This window comes from Crocodylus siamensis, chromosome 9, assembly GCF_052110815.1.
Source record: "Crocodylus siamensis isolate JL-2025a chromosome 9, ASM5211081v1, whole genome shotgun sequence".
NCBI classification, from domain to species: domain Eukaryota; kingdom Metazoa; phylum Chordata; order Crocodylia; family Crocodylidae; genus Crocodylus; species Crocodylus siamensis.
The window spans coordinates 16,654,837-16,676,701 of NC_143403.1; the positions used below are offsets into that span (position 1 = coordinate 16,654,837).

Below are 21,865 nucleotides of genomic sequence, written 5' to 3' on the forward strand. Positions count from 1 at the left end.
GCCTTACCTAATATTTTCTCTATGAATACAGAATTTAATAGTTGCTCTGAAAGTATAGCAGTAAGTTCACACATGCAAATCTTGTTCCCTTAAATATATTAACTTTTATCCCTTTAGTAATCCTTCAATTCCTGAATAACTACTTCATTTTTAGAAAGGTGCTCCTCATTTCAAAACCTTTAAAATCCTATGCTGGCATTGAGAGTGTATGCTGAGACCCTACATATAGATACATTTAAAATATGCTTTTATACTTAAATAAAAGGCTCAGTAGGTCTTGTTTTGAGTGGTACTGAGGTTCTGTGTAAAAATGCATATTGCTAAAGAATAGGTTACCAATGCCACCAGAGCCCTGAAGAGATTGCAGTAGGACAATGACCTGTCCTCAGCACTTTGTAGGCTACATATTCTTACTCGGTCAGCCTAGGTTTTCCCCTTTTACCATGACATAAATTATTTGAACTATGTCATGGAAATATCTTACATCCAAGCAGCTACAGGTTTTAATTACTTACTATTACTGTGGAGCCTAAATAAATGCATTCATATTAATTTTTAAAATATGGATAATATCTCTTTCTGTAGCTGTTTCTGAGCAGATGTTACATACTTATGCACCTGGACAGTTATCTCTTCCAGTAGAAAAGCTCAGCAGGATTGTGGAAGCATTTTTGCCAAGCTCTGTGGGTGATTCTTTGGGAGAGCAGCTTGAAAAAGAAGATTTTGATACTTGTTTCCCTGCAGAATGCTAACCCTGACTCACCAGACCCAAAATTCACTTTAACCAGCTGTGGAAATGTTTTATTTCATTTTCAAAATGCATCCAGTTCTAAACTGAAGTTGTGATAGTTTATTCCCATATGTGCACATTTGAGGAAGCTGTGAAGAGGTTTCTGTTTGACGTATTTGGGTTGGAATCACAGTCTTGTTATCAAACTCGATGTGTCGAATGTAGGAGTACAGAATACAGAAGCTTTATCTGCAAGAATGTTTGACAAGCCATTCCACGTTAGAAACAAAGCCTTATTAGAAAAGGATGATGCTTATTGATATTTTGCAGGCATTCTCCCATCAACAAATGCCTTTTATGGCAATTGTTTCCATGTTGTGTCTGTGCTTTTGTAATTCTTACCTGTGGGGCAGTAAAAATATGCAGTTCTCTAAGTTGGGACAATTCAGAGGTCCATGTAAAGATAATTTTTCCCTTTCGGGTGTTCTAAGCTACAAGCTAGTGAAGTTTTGCAGCGTTGTAGTTCTCTACCAGATGAATCTGTCTGTGGCTGCATACACATGTTCAAATGACCTGGGAGAATTCTCCCAGGTTTGCTTTCCTGGTAGAAAAACTTGCCTAGAGATGACTAAACGCTGAGTCCCTGAAGACGAGCTCTTGCAGTGATGAGTAATTTAACCCTGGCTGTTCCCAGGCAGCCATTTTTGCTCTGGGAGAAAAATCTTGAACGTCTGTAGTCTTGTTTTATCCTTGGAGAGAAGCAGCTCCCAGGAAAAGCTGAGTGCCTGTATTTGTGCATTTTATCATTTTGGAAGAGGTAAAAGCAAATTGTCAGCAAATGGGGTAGTAGTGTTAGAATGGCTTTTAGGAACTCCGTGGCAATATAGTGTGACCTTAAATATTGCATTGACCAAACTGCTTGAGAACGCTAGGGGCTTCTAAAATTCTATTTTACTTGCAGAAACGTGATTGTCTTATAATTCAAAGGTTTTGGAGGCAATTCTTGCTTATTTTCCTTGGCACATGAACTTTGCCAACCCAGGGATGTCAGATGCCTGATGTACAAAGGTTTTGTAGCTACAGTTGAGAACCTAGCCTGCTTGGGTTCTTATGTGTTGTATGTAATAATTGTAGAAGCTTTTGGATACAAGAAAACTATAAAACATAGCCAAGTGCTAGCATGTACCTGTCTTGCCATCTGTCATTTGAATTTTTTTTTATTTTTTTTTTTTCACTCCTGTACCGTGAATCTGGTAATGAGCTGATTCTAATTTTATAGAACGTCCACCAAGTGGTGAGGTTTGTTTATTAGTCAGTAAATGAATTTCAACACCCCCTTCTCTGTAACCCCATTACAGACCTTTCTATCTAGGATCCCAAGGCTTTTCTTCTCAGAGGTGTAGGAAGGATATATTTTTAATGTTAATATTTGTACTCCTCCCCCTTCATTTTTATCTGTAATATAGTTTTAACAAAAGGACAAGCATTTAAGAATACCAGTAATATTATAAGAGTGGGAGACCCAGAATCCGTTGAAGATCAACTATTTATAACTTATGCTTGAACGCACATTGATTTTTAAACAATAAACGTGTATTAGAGATTCTAAATGTCTGTGTTGCAGTTTAATGGGACTACTGCATTAACAGTGGTAATAAAATTTGAACTGAAATGACATTACACCTTCTCTTCCTGAAAGAACAGGCAGAATAATGAGATGACTGACAAATACTGTTTATCTCTTACTTTCCCTTACACTGTCCTGAGGTCAGACTTATTGCAAAATGTTGACCGCTTTTTTGAGCAAACCAGAGGCCTTGAACTGCGGCAGTTGCTGTGAAAGCCAGTAGGACCCCAGTAATTATTAGATTTGGGAAGTTAGAATCATAGAAAATTAGGGTTGGAAGGGACCTTAGGAGGTCATATAGTCCAACCCTCTACTCAGAGCAGGACCAGCACCAGCTATATCATCCTAGCCAAGGCTTTGTCTAGCCAGTCTTAAAAACCACTGAGGATGGAGATTCTGCCACCTCTCTGGGTAACCTGTTCCAGTGTTTTACTACCCACCTTAGTGAGAAAAGTCTTCCTAGTATCTAATCTAAACTTTCCTTGCTGCAGTTTAAGAACGTTGCTCCTTGTTCTGTCATCAGCCACCACCAAGTTGGACTGTAAAGCTGACATAATCATGCTACACTGTGATGCCAAGCATTATATGGAAATAAGGATGCTGTATCTTTAAAAAAAAAAAAAATGAAGGTGGTACAAGTGGAATATATTGAGAAGTGCATGGTCTCTTTGGAAATGAAAGACCTATTGTAGTCTCAAATTATAAATGAGAGAAAGATGGCGAAAGAAGCTGGGGTGTTGGAGACAGTCTAGTAAGTGAAAGATGACCAAGTGTGAACTACAATAAATATTTAGCACACAATAATGTAAAAACAATTAATGTGTACTTCATTAATATAGTAGAGCATTAACGATGCACCGGTTCCTGATTCCTAATTTCCATGTTCCATTATTGGCCTTTTTTTTTAAAGAACTTTTTCTGAGCTATTTCCCTTTCAAAACACTAATGGCAGCAGGTTTAATTGTACAATGCAGCTGCTACATGTAAGACGTAAAAGCACACTACCAACTTAAAAAAATTGTACTTCTGTCTCAACATTTTTGGTCAATTCTTTTAAAAAAGTGACACTTAAGCTTACTGTATTAAAAAGAGATCAGATAATTCTTTTTCTCTCCTTTCCTGTTTTGTTTACTTTGTGCTCTTGACAGCACTTTGTAGAGTCAGTATGACTGTTCCCTCCATCTGGTTAATCCATTTCCCCTGTCTTGTGGGTCTTTTGCACAGCAATGCATGTGGGGAATGGAAAAAAATCATCTTTTAAATTGGAAAAAGTGAGAAATGTCTTTATTCATCACGGAGGCTATGTGGAGGTATAGTGCCAAAATGAAATTACTTTGCTGCCTTTTAAGATGATGAGGCTTCCAATCCTGCTGTTCCTTTAATTGATATGAAGTTACTGATGGATAGGGCATGTTATAGTAAATCCGTTACAATTAAGCATGTTAATATGACTGCACTCTGGTGCCCAGCCCTTTTTTAAGTTATCTCTTTATGGCAATGAAACTGTTGATACATACTTTCCCCATATTGTATTGTCTTCTTTATCTGACAAACAGTATATAGGATGTATGGTTTCTCTTAGTAAGCTGAAATGTTTCTAAGATTGCTGCAGATAATATGTTGTTGTTAGGAAATTTTCCAGAGTTAAAATAATGAAAAGTATTGTAACTGTAAACCTCTATTTAGATATCCAGTATCTTGGCTTCCAAGAACCCTTCTGTCCTCCTTACATTGGTAAGTAATATTTATTCCTGGAGAACATTTCATCTGTTTTATCTTCAACAAAGTGATGAATTAATTATAGTCTAATATAGCTTCTCCCTCCCTTCCCATCAAGAAGGATAAGTCTGTCAGTGCTCCTAATTCTTGGCCAGTTATCTTCATATAACTGACCAACCTTTCCCTTCTCTTCCTGCTTGGTTGGTTGCTAAATCTCGTCCTTCCTTTACCATGCCCTGCTGCTGTGATCCTTATTTGTGTTCTAGTAATTTTGCTCATAAATTGCAATAAACCTTTTTGTTACCCACCTCACTTCCCTCCTATGCATCAAAAAATAAGTTCAACTCTCACCTTCTCCTAGTGTTCTGACCATGGGGTGAAGTTCCATGTTACACTTGAACCATACTGGGGGCACTTAAAGCACATCTGCATATTAAAGCTTGTTAAGTCATGTTAACTGCCCTCTGAGCAGCTCCAAGTTACACCACTTCAGATGAGGGTTAACTCTGGGCTGTGCGAGCTAGCTTTTCTTAGGGTAACTTTAGTCTGCTTCACAAAGATAAAATGAGTAATTTTCAGTCCTCCAGCAGCCCAGGATGCACTGCTCCCAGCCCCTTCCCTCCCCCTCAAGTAGGGATAGAGCCCAGGTTCCCTGGCTTCTATCTAGGCCCCTGATTGCCAGCCCTCTAGTTGCAGATCAGAATTGTATAGTTCAGAAATATTAACCCTTAACGTGCAACTGCTGACAGCATGTTCTAACTTTAACACTGCTTAAGTGTTTTCAGAGCAGCCTTTTCATTTCTCAGTGGGGTTGTTTTGGTGATGGGGACCTCAATCTCTTTCCCGGGCCCCTTTCCCCCAGGAAATATATACCATGCCTTTCTCTTCCTGTCTGGAGAACCTGAACGCTTGCTCTGAGTTGTAGGTGCAAGGGATTATTGGCCTCTAACTGTTATCTAATGCAGATAGTTATTAGGTTTCTTCTTTTCACTTGTCTGGCTCTTTATTAGGAACCCCTTATTACGTAGTGAAGTACAAGGCATTGTTTTGCTCTACTTTTAACTGGAAGAGTTTTGAGGGCCTTGTTACACTGGACACCTTTAGTATGCATTAAATCTGTGCTGTATTAAAGTTAGAATATGTTCTGAGCAGTTGCATGTTAATGTTTACTTCAATCTTTAACATGTGTAGTTTGGTGATTATTGGTCTCACCCCCAGCACTGTGCCAGTTTTGATCTAGCTCTGGTGTAGACCCAGTGGTCTGCAGGCACCCAGCTTTCAACTCGATCTTGGAGGAACCTGATAAGTAAAAGATCCAGGATCCTTCCTCCTGACGTGCATTTTACTTACATGTAGGATTTCCAAAAAGCCTTACAAAATGGGGTTCTTTAATTTTTGAGTACTTGTCTTTATAGCACAGTGATAGTTCTTTTCATCTTCCTCTTCTAGCGTGGTATTAACACTGATAGTGGACATGTCTCCAGGGAAGCATCATTTGAAGGAATCAGTCAGTAAGTGACTGGGTATCTTTTTAAAATACTGATTGTTGAGTAATTTTTGTTGTTTTCACTTTACGTTTTAAAATATATCATGGTTTTGCTTATGAAAGATGCAATGTTTTATATAAAATAGCAAACCTGTTTTTGATTCAGGCTTCTGTTCAAATCCAAAGATTTAACTTTTACTTCTGAATAAAATACAGGTTTCCTTTTATTTTATATGGGTATTTGGAAATCTTTTTCAATTTATCTTAGAAATAGCAGAGATTCATACATATGTTTCTTTATATGCTACTTACACATTTAAAAACCCCTTACATTTCTTGACAATGAGTACTTGGCTCTATTCCAGCACTTGCTCAAGATATAGTTTCTACTGAGTGGTTACCATATTTTATTCTTATATGTAAAATGCTTTATACAACAAAGACTTTTGGAACATCCACCGTTCTGAAAAGACACAGTAATACAACGTATAAAGGAGGGAGAGATTCTATTTCTACATAAATATGACCTTTTTTATTAATTCATAGATTTTGATTTTTTTTAAATTACTGCCTATAAAAAAAAATAAATAAAAAAAATTCTTAGCTGCAGTTCTGTGAAGTAGAAGCTCACATGAAAAATAGTTATTTATTTCCTACAGCAACTGGAATGATTTATCATAGACTTTTTCTCTGATTTGAGGATGATGGTTTGAATTTGAATCAAATGCCATCGTCTGTGCTAGGTTATAATATCCTAAAACGTTATCATCTTTTTAGCTAAAATATGCATAAAAACCCTTCTCAAACTGTCTGCAAGGCTATTAAAATAAATGCTATGTCTGAGATAATGAGTGGGTGGCCTTTTTATGATCCTTGGCTTTAAGTCATCCTGTTGTATTTTCCTTCATCTACCTCTCTGTCCACAGCAGATCATACTAATACTGAGATGATCATGTTACTTCACAGAATTGGCTGCTGTTGCCTATAATTCTAGACACTCATTTTGTAAGGTCACATAAGTGTGCTTTCTCTTGGGATAGCCTGTCCTCTTTGTCGGATGAAATGAGATCTGGAATATGATTACTTAATTACTTTTGTTCTCTTTCACAACCTGACTGGAAACTTAACCAGTCTGTCAAGAGCATGGACACTGGAAAAACATGGGTACTAAAATTATGGACTCTGTACCTTTTAGGACCATTGTACAATGAATACAAAATATTGCAGAATCTTTTAAAAAACAAACAAGAAAAACTGTTTGTGTCCTAATGCTGTACGCTGCGCATCTTTCTGCTGTAGCTTTTTTACCATGCCTTTCCTGAAAATTATCAAAATATGTTCAGCAAAAGGGTACAATATAATATAATCAACTCGCAAGGTTTGCATTCCTCTGTAAAATAATTTGAATAAACATTTCATGCTGGTATAGGATGGATTGTTGCAGCTGGATTTGAAAGCAACTTTGCCCGTGGCCTCCTGCACCACTTAACATTTCAATAAAAATAAAAGGAAAGGTATAGTTCAGAATAAAGTATGGCACTTCTGTGCTTTATGCTTCTCTACTCATTTTTGAGGATGTTTGGCACATTAAGATATGTCTTCCCTTTTTTAAAGAAGTAAGAATGATGCTATTTCTAAATACTTGATGAAAACAATCGATACAAACAGAAAAGCTTTTATAGTATCAATTTAACTACTGCCAGTTACATCACTCCTTTTATCCCCATTTTAATAAATTATTCTGCATTTTCATAATCTTTGGCAGTATGGCTGCTTTACTGTTGAAGTATCCTAGACCTGAACTTTGGTATACTACCTTTTATAAGTTTATTATTGTTCAGTTTGCTTTCTTGAGAGATCTGAGAGCTATGTAGTGGTTCTGCCTTGTGTCTGTATTTTTCCAAGGCCCCCTCTACATGTGCAGGTGAAGACACGCTTGGATCTAATGCGATATCCACACAATTGCGTCTCTTGACATGCTGTATGTGCATAGCAGGAGGCATAATTGTAGGATTGCATATTGGTCCCCCTGCACTGGCAAGCAGCAGGCTCCCACAGTTGGAAGTCCCCTTTTGCCCCCTGTCAGTTGTGAGACGCTGTGGGATGTGCATCCAGGGCTGAAAGTTGTGTGTGGGCTAGGGGTTTCAGGCACCCCTGAGCCTTGGGGATCATGACAGCTGCAATCCCCAAGGCTTGGGGGTTTCAAACTGGGCATAGCGCACCCCTGCAGCTGGGAGCCCTGTAAACTGATGGGGATCCCAGCTGCAGGGGAGACCCTGCTACACATGCAAATTAAAGCTTGATAGCAAACAACTATAAAGTTAGACCTAAAAAATGTATACAACTTTATAGCTGGTGGGAGCTTTTTGTTGTGTGTTACTTTGCTATGCGTGCGAAGTATAGCTGCTTTGCACATGTAGCTGGTCTGGTCTTATGCAGTTAACTAGTCATTGCACAATACCTGTACCATATGGGGGAACAGGACTTATTGTTCACTTAGCTATCAAAGTTTTTGAGGAAGCAATGTAGTGGTTTTGCCTTGTGGTGTGGTTTTGTTTTGTTTTGTTTTTACCATCTGCAGCTAGCTTATAGGACATCAGGCGCCTAGCTAAGTGCTGTAAAGCAGCAGTCAGCGATTTTCAGAACAGCCCAGATTGGGTCTGAGGTGGGTCAGCAGTTCACTGCCTCTGCAGCTTTTTTCCCTGCCACCACTTCTCCCTGCCCTCTGGCTGTAGTGTAGGCACAACTCCCCTCACCCAGGCTTGGGCAAAGCCCCTGGTAATAATATACTATTGAAGCTGCATCCCATGCCCCATTTCCACTGGTGGCATCTAGTGAGTCTTGAGGCCATATGTTGCTGACTCCTGCTGGTCTTAATCAGCATAAGTCTTTCAGTTTTGGTGAGTTAGCACAATGTGTTTCAGTGAACATTTCAGTTTTGTGTTAGCATTCCCTGTATATCAAGATTCCAGAAAATGCTTTTGTGTTAATTTACTCAACTAAAATGTTATTTTTTTCAAGTAGTTAATGCCTGAGCTAAAGATGAGCTCAGTAGTGGGCATCTTTAAGAAATCTACCGATATTAAAAATAAAACACACAAACCAATGTATTTAATAGAAAGTACCTTAGATCTGAAGTTGTCATAATTGGGAGGTATTCTTGATCTCATCAAATGATATAATTGACACCCCCATCCCTTATTGCTATACTCATTAAAATATTGTATTTCTTGCTATACCAGTAGAATGATTGTTATAGCAAGATACGCCAAAAGAAGTCATCTTGTGAATATAAAATTTGCTCACAAAATAAGGGAAATATAAATGTATATAAAAACTGGGGAGAGAAGGGAAAAATCTGTTTTCAGGCTCCTTATCTTAAAATGCTCAAAACAGTGTTTCTGTAGGACTTTCACTAACTCATTGTGTGTGCGTCTTGTCCTCTCTTTGATTAACCGCATTTGTTGCTGTACAAGCTAGAAATAAACACTTAGCACCAGTTCTGCTTTCAGCTTTCTTCTCAGCACATTTTATTTTTATATGCTCATAGGCGACACCCATGGTGTGGGTTTTCAGCTGTTATACTTCAGAATTAGGTTCATAAACTAAATCATTTTGTTTTGAAAGTTCTCACATCTAACACAGAAAGCAAACAGCAGGGATTAAATTTTTACCACTCCTCAAATCAGCTTCTAACAGCATCATTTTCTAAACTGCATGTGTGCAAAAAATAAGACAAAAAAAAGGTGGGGGAAGAATGTAATTGCTGGTTCCTAGCTTGGATGTATAAATCCAGCATCTATATATGTAAATTGTGTATTAGGCATGCATTTGAATGCATACAGTTTAGAAAACAATCCCTCCTTCAAGACAGGAGTATATATCAATTTGCTGATTAAAACAGCGTGTGTGCAATTTCGTGACCAAAAAATTAGTTTGTGCCTTTTTTTTTCCTTTCAAAACACCACGTGCACTAGGGGCGTAGCCTATTCAAATTCATAGCATTGTGATGAAGGTCTCTTATACCTACCTAATCTCTGCTTATGCTATAGATATTGCTGTTTATGCCAAGAGCTACCTTGCCTTGCTTTCCTCCTCAGGCAAACCATACAAAAGCTTTCCATGAGAGCTGATCTTGTAATGTGTTCTCCAGGTGTAGGTGGATGTGGTATATTTGGGTGAACTGATTTATCTAATTCCTACCTCAGATGCTTCTATGTATGAGTTGAACAAATTATGGCCCTCACAGTAATTCCTCCCAGGATAGCAGGCCTGTTTGAAGCAATGGGACTGCCAGCTGAAGGGTTGAGAGCTCAGGGCTGGGTATAGACACCTGAACTTCAGCCTGAAAAAGCAACCTTTGCAGACTTCCAAATTTGTTTTTCAGAGAGACCTCAAAAAATTGGAGGATTGGACAAAAAGAAATTTCATGAGTTTCAATAAGGATAAGTGCAAAGCCCTGCACTTAAGACAGAACAGTTCCATGTATAGGTATAGGCTGGGGACCGACTGGCTCAGCAGCAGCTTTGCAGAAAAAGGTTATAGTGGCTAACAGCATACTGGCCTGCATTAGTAGGAGTGTTGCCAGCAGATGGAGGGAAGTGATTCTTCGTTTGTATATGGCAGTGGTAAGGCCACATCTGTAGTACAGTGTCCAATTTTGGGCCCCCTACTACAGAAAGAATGTAGACAAATTGGAGAGAGTCCAACAGAGGGCAGTGAAAATGGTGAGGGGGGCTGGAGACATAATTTATGAGGAGAGGCTGAGAGAACTGAGTTTATTTAGTCTGGAGAAGAGAAAACGGGGGATTAAACAGCCTTTAGCTACCTGACTGGTTGGTTCCAAAGAGGATGGAGCCAAACTGTTCTCAGTGGTGGCAGATGACAGAACAAGGAGCAATGTTTTTAAGTTGCAGCAAGGGAAGCTTAGGTTAGATATAAGGGAGAACTTTCTTGCTACCAGGAGGTAAAGTCCTGGAACAGGCACCCAGAGAGGTTGTGGAGTCTTCATCCTTGGAAGTTTTTAAGACCAAGCAAGACAGAGCCTTGACTGGGATAATCTAGTTGGGGCTGGTCCTGTTTTGAGCTGGTGGTTGGACTAGATGACCTCCTGAGATCCCTTCTAACCCTCATTTTCTATGATTCTTTTTTTGTCTTAGTTAATAAAAGGTGTTTTTTTGCTCCAGTGTATATTGCTGAACGGTCACTGCTACTGATCACCTCTCTAAACATGATCTGTTTCTAGTCATTATTCAGGTAGGAAGTGAACCCATTTAGCACTTGGCTTGTGCCTGTGCTCTTTGCATCATGCATCCTGGGTCACTTAAGGGTCTTAATAATAATTTATTATGGTTTTTCCCTTTTGTAGTAATGACATCCTCTGGTTACTTCTGTGGAACTGTCTCTACTTTTTTAGGAAAGACTTCTAGCTGTTTAGCAGATACTTTCCCCCCTTAAGAGCTCAGATGCACACATCTCTCCACATTCATTAGTACAAAGGTCAGAGGTACACTGATGCATTGGTTCATATTATATTGGCACCAATAAAAGGAAAATTGACAGCATTGGCAATTTGCTTTTTTTGGCCTATGTGGCCGATAATGTAACCAATAAATGCCACGTGCATTTGTGCAGCCTCAGGATGCATGCAATTAAAGACCATTGTCTGGCTGGTAAGTCTGTTGCGGGGAAGATGTGCAGGGGAGGGAAGGGGGGCAGATCAAGGCCCCCACAGTGCGGAAGGAAGTGGGGCTGGGGCAGGCGCTGCCCAGGTGGGGTGAGGTGTGGGACAGAGCTGCAAGCAGCTTGTCCGGGGGGCACAGGAAGGGGTGGAGGTGGTGGCTTCCACTGCTGCACGCATCTTGGGGGAGGCACGAGGGGCAAGTGCCCCCCAGATCTGTGCACGAGGCGAGGTCGCGCTGCTGTTGTGGGCTGGGGATGGCGCTGGGCTCTTCCTGGTGGGAGGTGTTGGGTTGGGGCTGTTCTTGGGGCAGGCTGTGACGACACTGGGAGGGGAGGCTTTGGGAGGGTTACAGCTATCTCAGAATTTGCCATAGCACCCTCATATCCCCCCTCCTAGTGCCGCCACTGCCCACCCCAAGCGCAGATCTGGCCCAACCCCCCTGCCAGGAAGAGCCTGGCATTGCCCCTGGCTCCAGCCTCCTGAAGCAGCCTGCCCTCACTCCACATGCAGGTCCAGGGGGCACCCCCCCCATGCCTCCCCTGGGGTGCGTGCAGCAGCGGGAGTCCCCCCACACCTCTTGGACAAGCCACTTGCAGCTGTATGCTGTGCCCTGCCCTGCCCCAGCTGATAGCACCTGCCCCAGCCTCTCTCCCTCCCTCACTGCAGGGGCCTTGATCTGCCCCCACTCCCCTTCCCACCCTGCCCCTTCCCCCCAGCAGACTTACCAGCTGGATGCTGTTTTCTGAGCTGCCAGGCTGCCTATTGGTAATCAGATTGGTATTGGCTGATATGGCTCTTTTAATAATTGGCCATTGGTATTGGCCCAGAAAGCCTTTATTGATGTGTGCGCCCAATAATGGTTAAATTTGCATTGCCTTCATGCTGAGCCCAGGAGTACCACTGAGAAGTACAACTCCCCTGTCCACTCCTGCTCCAAGCAAAATAGCATTTTTTGAGCAGGCCCAATCTTGTACAAGTAAGCAAATTAAGAGGGAGTGTCCAATGGCCTCTCTGAAGTGGTTACGTTTTTGGGGTAGGACATGTGCAGGAGCGAGTGGCAGTGGCATGCTTCTCAGTGGGAGCAATATAGCCATACCCTATGGTGCTCTTTTTTGCTGTCTTCGACAAAAGTGAGACTTTTTTTTTCTTCCCTTCCTCTTCTGCTCCTCACTCACAATGTAAATGGACACTCATTTTTTTTTTGCTGAATATGTGAAAGATCTGCTCCATTTCACCTGTTTTGACAGATACCATGTCCTGAAACCACTTGTCACTATATACTCCATTCCTTCACTTCTCTCATATAGTTCTGTCTTCTCAAGGGGCTGTCAGTTCTGTCATTCAAAGTTATTTCATTTCTTTGACGAAAGTAGTCGGTCTGGGTATTGAGAACTGCTAGCTAATTGACCTCAGTGAAAAGTGATCTTCTGTTGAAATCTATTCCTTCCTTAATCACTTGCAACTTCAAACACCTTCCCTGGATTCATTGTATTTTTTATTTTTTTTGCAGCAGACTTAAAAAAAATCTGGGTACAGTATCAGAGTTATTTTATTGCCCTTCATTCAGTGCTTACCAGCATGTTTAAATGCATTGTGATATCTTTAAGGATTGCTGAAGCTGAGCTGTTTGACAGAACAATCATAAGGTGCAATTCCAGACTCTTAATCATATGTACCATTGCTGTTGTGTTGCCTCCTGCAATATATTGGTTAGCCAGACTTTGTGGGGCAGTTATGAAGCTGCCTTCCTGCCTTCCACGGAACTGGTTAAGATGAAGTTGCTTTTCAGGGATCCTTCTTTTTTCTGCTAATTCCATTTGTCTCTTAGTTAACTCTGCTCTGGTGCTTTTTTGCTGTGGATAATAATAGAAATAAGCTGACTCTCTTGGCATGTAGGATGTTCATCTGCTCCTGACAGAACATACCTTTCTTGGTCCTAATGGTGTTGCTTCTCTGCCTCATTCTTTTGAACATCTCCTGGGACATTGTCTGAGCTAACTGATCTTTTTTTCAACTGTATAGGCCTCTTGTCTCCATTATGTTCCCTGGGCATTCCTACCTTGGCCCTCAAGACTGACCATAAATTGCCTTTCTCCTGTGAGCAATTATTAGGTTTTCTTTATGTATCTGAAAATAAAGCCCCCAGTAACGAATTTTAATTTCCTATAGCATTGACACCACTTGTCCCTTTGTTTTAGTTAATATTATACATTTTAGAGAACTAACTAGAGAAAATGTTGGCATAGACACTAGAAATATGCATCTAGATGTAAGCGTACCATCTCATCTATGAATCAGAATGTTGTATTAAACTTACAACAATAAAAAACCAGATGGAATATCCAAAAGTAATCAAAACAGTCCAACAAGAGAGTCAAACTCATAATAAAAAAGATAGCAAGGTATGAAGGACTTTATAAAACAAATAGAAAAATAAACCTCATTTGGAGCATTGCCTTAGGCCTGAGAAATGCATGTATGCTCATACACGCACAATTGGAAAAAATTTACTGAGCTAATTACTTATGGAACAGAGAGTACTAACTTTATAAGCAGCCATCTTGTTTCCACTAGGCTAATCCTACCTTGTCCCTAAAGGTCATTCCTAAATTGTCCTGTAAGCAACTCATAAGTTTGCTTATTGGAGCACTAAGCTGAGACAACCACTTACATCATGGCACATAGATACTAGCTAGGTTAGCAAAGACAAAAACCAGTAAGTAATGCCCGGGAGCTGAAGCAGGAGCTGCCTGGCTGAAGCTGCTCACTTGGAGTAGCGTGGCATGGCAGGGGCAAGATCATAAGCAGGAGCTGCTGCTGGAGGCAGGGGGAACAGAGCAGCACTCGGCTACACCGAGAAACAGCCCTGCACGTGCTGACCGGTGCTGGGCTGTGGGCATCGGCAGGGGTCCAGCGCAGGCTGCCCCAGTGTGAGGGGCAGCCACGAGCGGGGTTCAGTCACCTGGCAGGCCCGATTGGGCCCAGGGGCTGGATTTTGCCCACCCCTGGTATAAAATCACACTATAGTGATATGGCATTGGTTTAGTTAAAGATGAGCCTCGTTTACTGTACTCTTCCTTGGAAATCGACACTTAAGAGCTCGATGCTCTTCAGTCTTTGATAGCCAAGAAGTTCACCGCCCAAGTGGTAGGACTGTGGCACTTCCCATTTAGAGTTAAGGTTCCTGTACCAATAATTCATTACTACAGGACCCTTAAATTGCCTTATTGCTAAGAAATCACTGTATTTACTAAAATCAATGTCGACTCTGAATTTAAGACTCCCCCCGCCCCCTTAGTAATTAGATTCTATATATAGAAAATTGTATAAATTTGTTATAATTTTCAGACATAGAATCTAATTATCATAGGGTTGTCTTGATTTGTCCCCCTCCTGCTGCTACGGCAGGGAAAGCAGTGGCTGGGGAGTGAGGGGGATGGGTCAGGTAGCCCCTTTGCCCTCTGCTCTCCCTACTTCTTCCCCTTGCAGCCTTCCTGCTCCCCCTGGTCCCCTTGTACCACTCCCTAAAGCCTTTGCCACTCTCCACAATCTCTGCCCCTTTCTGCTTCCTGCAGTCTCTGCCTGTCCCTTGTCCCCCTTACTGCCCGATACTGCCCATCCTCTGTTCCCTCCTGGAGCACAGCATGTGAATCTCAGCCCTTGCCCAGCCCTGCGGCAGTGTCAGTGCTGCTAATTGGCCAGGCAGGGGACAGTTCCGTGTGCTCGGTGACTGGGAGGGAACCTAGCCCAAGCCAAAACCGAGATGCACCTGGGGCGGGGGGCGGGGGGGAGGGAAGTGGACGCTGCAGAGGGCAAGTAGGGAAGGGGTTGGGGAGAAAGCTGCTGTGGGTGGGGGCTCGGGGCCAGAATCAGAGCTGTGGCAGCCACCTGCCCCCCCCCCCCCCGCTTTGTACATGCATCTAGGACGAGGGGCTTTCTCCCCGTGCTGATGGGGGGAGGGCTTATCTTAGATTTGAGTAAATATGGTGCACGTTAAAGGATTTTGGCTAAGTTTTAACCATAAGGAGAAAGCATACAGTTATTAACAAAACTATACAAATAGGTGTGGAAGCAACAATATTTTCTATAGAAGCATGACCTAAGATGTCTTTTATTCCTTTTAGTTTATGCCTGACAGTAAACAATTCTGCTTTAAAAAATGAACCACAGATTGTCCTAATACTAGGAGGATCACAGAAATCAACCTAATTCTATATCTTACAGCAATTTGCAAATTGACAGTCCTTAGAAAATGTGACACATGGGCTCCAGAGACGAAGCAAATTCTACCGGTAGCAAAATGTCAATCTGCAGTTTCTGTTAATACTTCCATTCAATCTATACAAACTAAGAAATACTCTATTGAATTGCATCCTCAAATAGAATTGATTTTATATTCAGTTATCTCTTAACGTGCAAAGCATGTTTCATTAGTTGTTGTTTTTTTTTAAGTCTACTTATTGTGGCTAACCATCTATCTTCTCATTCTGTAAAACAAGGCTGGCCAGAAACTTTGTCTATGTAAAATAAAAAAAAAAAAAGTAGTTTTAAAACCTTTCTGATGTCACGATGTCAAGACCAAGCATCGTCTCTTTTCCATTCCCTATTGGAAAATGTCAGACCTTTCTTAAAAATTGACTCAGACATGACTAAAGAGAGGAGCCTCATAGATGAGATCAGCAGACTCTTGGCTCTGTCATGAGTCCTAGAGTTTGCTCCAAATGCAAACAGTTCAAACAGTTCTATTTAGAGAGGACACAGTTGCATCTTTTACATCAAGCCATTTGGAATATCACATATTTAATGTATCAGATGAGTACAAGATTACTTTGCTGTCTTCTAAGCAGTTCTTTACTGCAGACATAACCTAATATTTAAGATGATTTATACAGTGCTTATACAGAAGTTCTGAAAGGATTTTATAAGCATCATGTTTCAAAATAGCCATGCGAGGTAGGTAAAGCCTTGTGCCCATTTTACAGAAAGTACAAAAGACAAGTTTCTTGCCAAGGGTCATATTACCTGTTCGTTTCAAAGGCATGGACTCCACTAAGCTACCAGAGTGTTCACAGCAGGAAAACTGGATCAACATACACACCCGTGTGCATGTGCACAAACACTTTTTTTTTTCCTACGAAGGACAGTGGAACCACCCATGACTATAGAGTAATAGACAGAAATGGTAACAAAAGGTTCTGTAACAGGATACCTTTAAAACATTTTAAATCTGTGAAATGTTATACTGTCATAAAGTTAGAATAGTTTCTGAGCATGCACAGGTTAAGGTTTAATGCTGTCTCAGGCCTGCACAACTGTGACTTGCCACCAAAGGGATGGTGAGTACAGGCATGGGCAGGAACCAGGACTCTCTTGCTCTTCTGGTGTGGAAGAGGTAGGGGAAAGGTGGCATGTAGCTCAGTGGTGGAGAAACCAGTTTGGGGGCTGTGGCTTGGGAGGAATAAAGTCTTGAAAATAGACTGTTTGAAATGAATGGGAAGGGGGGAGAAGTGAGGAGAAAAAAGTGAAAAGGAGGAGGAAAGAAAAAGGACCAAAATGTTGTACGTTTCACTGTAACTTGCTGACTGAACAGCATGGAACAGAGGAGAAAATTCATCCTAGGAGATCTAGATGTCTGGTTGGAAACATACTTTCTCATCTCATCAGTAGGCATTAATGAGTTCTGCATATTCTGAGTTCTTTAAGCCAAGAAGTTTTTAAAACCATGGCAAAACTGAGGTGTTTGGCCTCTAACATATTTTGAAGCAGCATTCTACACTCACTCAGTAGAAGAAATGGGTAAGGAAGCATATAACATTATCATGATTAAAATATTTCACCATGATATTAAAGCTTACCAGGTTTAGAAGTAGAGAGGGTATCTGAGTTGCCTGTGACCATATAACAAATTGGTGATAAAGACAGGAACTGAATCCAAGGCCACAAACACCAAATCTGTGCTTTACATACTCTGTCTAACTTCTGGTGTATTCAGAAGTAAATCCTATTTTACCTTTGTATCCAAGTAGTAGTTAGGTAGCCACTTTTTATTTTGGTCGCATGCACAGAGTTTTGATTCTATATAGTTAGGCTTGTCCTGCATTCTCTTTCTGAGCATGCTCAGTAGGCTGCACTATGGCTGCTTAGGTGCTGGGGGAATCGGTGCTGGGTTATGTTGGAACGTGCAACACTGCCAGACCATGGAGTTTGAGAGAGCAGTCTTCCCTGGGCTCCATGATCTGCTGCAGTTAACATGGTGGCTCCGCTTCCAGGTGGCGAGACTATAGAGCCTGGGGAAGCGTGCCTCCCTAGACTCCGTGGTCTCACTGCAGTTAATCTGAATGGTTCTGTTCTCAGAGCTGCCAGGGCAAAATTAGTAGAGGTTTGGAGGGTGGGAAGGGCAGAGGGGCTGGGAGCTGTGTATTCTGGGATGCTAGAGGATTGTAAATTAAATATTTTGTCTCCCCACAGTATACTAACAATACTCTGCAATGACCGGGGTAAAATGGATCATAGATAATCCTCACTTGAATTGTCTCGTCTCTAAATGTTTAGAGGGTACTTAGCATGGGATAACACCCTTTAATGGCTGAATGCTCCCATTTTAAGTGCTTTTATGACGGTGTAAAGGTAACCTTTAACATCACCCAAAGTCAAACAATTGTGTAATTTGGTAAGTTCTTAAAGGTTGCAATTTTGCCATTTTTGTAACTTATAATGCACCCTCCCCTGTCTTTATATATGAGTGTATTAGCTCACTAATGTATATAATTCCCTCTTCATAACTTTGAACTGCTTGTACCTAGTGATGTAAAGTTAGGTAGAGCTGCTAGCTGTGCACTATGTCCGTATGCCACCTTTCTGCATCAGTCTTCTCTCTCAATTTTCTGTGCTTTTTCTGATGTATTGATCTTGCTTACCAAAAGTAATGCCTGCTCTTTCATGTGAAACTTATATATTCCTCTGCATTTTTTGTTTCTGAATCTCTCATTAGGAGTATGGAAGAACACCTTTCAGTCAGAGAGAGAATTCAATCTTTTGTTCATTGAACCTTTTGTAGATTAATTTTATTATCTTGTTCATCAGTTTTTTCTTTTATGTAGCTTTGTATCTAACTGGCTCTTGCTAACCAGTATTAGTTTTGTTGAACTGCTTTAACAGCATGGTTTCTAGGTTTCTGATAAACTATTCCTGAAGAAAATGCCCATTATCTTCAGTGTTGGTGCATGTGACTAGACTCTCTTCTAGGTGACTAATTGTGTTGTGCAATATTAGATGCAGAGCTTTATGGTATGAGGTTTTCACATTGTGCTGCCATTCTGCCAGTTCCGAAATAAACACCCTTAGTACTGAATGTTGTGCAATTTGAATTTGTTGAAGTCTGGACTTTGTCTGATGCTGTTGGAATAGGAGCACAAAGCCATTGACAGTTTACATTGTTTGATTTTTTTTGTTTGTTTGTTTGTTTGTTTGTTTTTATAGGTTCATGAACACATACGTGTTCTTGAAATACTCTATATTGGTGTATTCATAGATACATAGGCTATCACTTTGCCATCTGAAGATGCAGAAGGCTCCCAATGCAACTTGCAAAGACTGTTTTTAAAAGTTGGAATTTTGCCTTTTTTCACGATGCATAAAGAAGTCTAGAAAATCCTTTACATTAATGCTTCAGAAATGTCAAGCATGCAAAGTCTGAGTTTCTCTGGAAAATCGATTGGAGAATCACAGGGCGTGTCCACACATGCAAGCACATGTGCTTGCTACAGCTCAAATAGTGCTGCAAATCTGAGCTGGGACATTTACTTTGTTGTGGAACAAATTGTGCCACTTGGGGCAAAAGAACCCTGCCTGGCTCCTCCCAGATCTGCAGCCAGGGGGAGCTACAGCCCAGGGCCAGCACCTGTGCTGTTCCCAGCAGTATAAAAAGCTGTCCTGGAAAGTAGCTCAGGGCTACTCGCTCTCAGGAGTTGCTGGGGCCAAGACAGTTGGTACCTGGGTACAGTACCCCTTGTGCCAGCTGGACTGCTGAAGCAGTTTGAGTGCTCCCTGCACCCTTTACCCACTGCAGCAGTCTGGCAGTGGGGGCTGCTGCCTGACTGTGACCTGCTGTGCACCTGCCAGACCTGGGTGAGGCATCTGCACCTCTGGGCCAGTGGGCTGTGGCTGCAGAGTTGGCCTTTTTGCGGCACTACTGCCATGTGTGCCCTCTGCCTGGCCATATGGGTAGCTATCGCCCAGAAGATGTTCTGGGTGTAGTGGCCTGCTTTGAACTGTCAAAGCCTGTCCTCCTGGCTCCAGTTGGCCAGGAGGTCAGTCACAGCCAGATGGGTCCAAGGTGCCAGCTCTGAGCAGGCAGGGTCCTGCCACTGGCCTCCCTACCAGGAATTCTGGTGTTCCCTATTGGAAAACTGAAAAATCCCTGATTAAAAAAATCCCAGAGTCACTCTGTAAAATACCCCAAAATCCATGTTCCTCCACAGTTAAAACAAAAGACCACTAGAGAGAGAGAGAGAGAGAGAGAGAGAGAGAGAGAGAGAGACAGCAGTCAGTTGGGCAATGTTTTAGTGATATATCTAGCGATTTTGGAAAACTACCAGTGTCACTATCATAATACTAAAGTGAACTCTAAATACATATGTCATGAATACATGAAGATATATTTTGTTGCCCCTCAACAAGGGCTATGGTCCCCCATCAGGGGCTACTCTCCCTGCAGGGCCCACATGCCCTGTCTCACCCCTGCTTGGTCCCCCAGCCACCTGGATTGCTTCCCCACCTGGCTTTACCCCCCCCCCCCCGCCCCCAGCCCCCAGACTTCCCAATGGCCACTTTCCTGGCCCAATCCCCCACTTGCACCCCTGGCCCCCAATAGCTGCCCCCCCCCAACCCCAGCCTTAAACTTTCAGCATGGGGAACATTTTCTCATTTCTGCACGTGCCTCTTATAGCATCTCAAAGGGGTTTGAGATGCTGCAAGAAGCACGTGCAGGCTCGTCTGGACGTGCCCACAGAGTTGTAACATTTTGTATTATGAGAACTAATACCCATAGCATTATAACAAAATATATCTTATTTGAAATGTTCTGTAGTTTTTAAAGTTGTTGTTTTTAAATAAATTTAGCTCCCTCTCCCTACTACTTCTTAATTACTTGATTTTCATTGGTAATTCTTGTAATATTGGTGATTTAAAAGGTCTTCAGCAGGGGTTGTCAACCAGGGCTTATGCATACCCCCAGGAGTACTTGGGAAGCCCCTATGGGATACGCATGGGTGTGGGGGGTACAGAGCACCACCACCCACCACCCTGCTCTGCTGCCCCTCTGCATCTGCCTCCCCCCACGGCCCCCCTTCTCCCACTCCATGTCTGGCTACTGGGGGTACACTTATTAAAAAAGGTTGAAAAACTGTGGTCTAGAATTGCATGTAAGGAGGAAAAAGGAAAAAAATCCACATACTTGGGAGGCTGAGTTGAGATGGAGCCTTTCATATTGCAAAGAGAAGTCCTCTTTTAAATTTTTCTTTTAAAGTTTATCTTTAAGTCAGAGTTTGTTTGCCCTAATACTAGTTGTGCTTGTAAAGATAGGAAACTTCTAATGGACTTGGACAGTAAAAATGGCAGCTCATTATTTTAACATTTGTCAAATATGTTTGAAGGGTAGGATTGATCAATTCTATTTCACCCATTTAAGAAAAAATGTTCTTAGGTAGTGTACATGTGCACTGTGACCCTGATCATCTATTTAAGCAATTACTTTAATGTACATATATCATTAGTCCCATTGCTTTGAAAGAGATTCATCACATAAGTGATAAGCATGTGCATTTGCAGGATTGGCCTTATTCTGTGGTTTATAAATTGTGATGCATATGTATTTAGTAATTAAAATTTCTCAGGGTATCATGTTATCAGCTGAGATGCTATATGCCATACTTTAAAAAGTAGGCTTACAAAATTTACAATATTAGTAGTGTTAATTCGTGTGTTGTTTTTTTTGTTCATATTAGATTTAATGTGAACAACAAAATTCTTCATCCTGAAATTGCGGAATGGTAAGTAGCTTGTATCTTTTCTTTTCCTAATCCCTGTTGCAACTTGGTTTTTTTTTTTCCTCCCAGTAAAACCTGGTAAAGGTCAATTCACTGTTAGAGCCTTTTTTTCAGTGGGTTGGTCAACAGACCCTCTAATTTACTGTCTGACAACTTTTTTTGGTATTGGGTAAGAAAGTAACACGTGAAAGATTTGTTTTTTAGTTTTAAAAAAAGAGCATGTTTTTTTTTTTTTTAGCATGAGATGAACAACAGTTAAGTAACACTTCTGAAGACCTACCAATAGTTCTTGGTTCCTGCTGCATTACTGTAGAACGCCTTTACAGTAGGGTATCAAAGATGCAGCTCACTATTGCCTGACCCACAGTGCTGCCTGTTGACCCACAGGCAGCATGTAGGGTGTGACATGGCCCTGTGCGCTGTACATGGAGCCCATTCCAGCAACTCTGGCACCACACCACAAACAGCACGTGCTCTGGTGCAACTCTTGCGTGCAGGACAGCCTCATAGCTGTACCACATGTGGCATCTACCCCAGCTATACCAATACACTCAGTGGATCCAGCATGTGGAGT

The 21,865-nt window shown here is 41.5% G+C and overlaps 1 protein-coding gene across 1 annotated transcript in view; it reads left to right on the plus strand.

The window, feature by feature from the left end:
* Nucleotides 1-21,865, plus strand: part of PEPD (peptidase D) — a 215,007-nt gene that overhangs the window by 37,425 nt on the left and 155,717 nt on the right. The window contains exons 5-7 of the mRNA XM_090063288.1: nucleotides 4,044-4,091; nucleotides 5,526-5,587; nucleotides 21,250-21,294. Of these exons, the coding sequence (XP_089919414.1) occupies nucleotides 4,044-4,091; nucleotides 5,526-5,587; nucleotides 21,250-21,294 (155 nt within the window). The remainder of the gene's footprint in view (nucleotides 1-4,043; nucleotides 4,092-5,525; nucleotides 5,588-21,249; nucleotides 21,295-21,865) is intronic.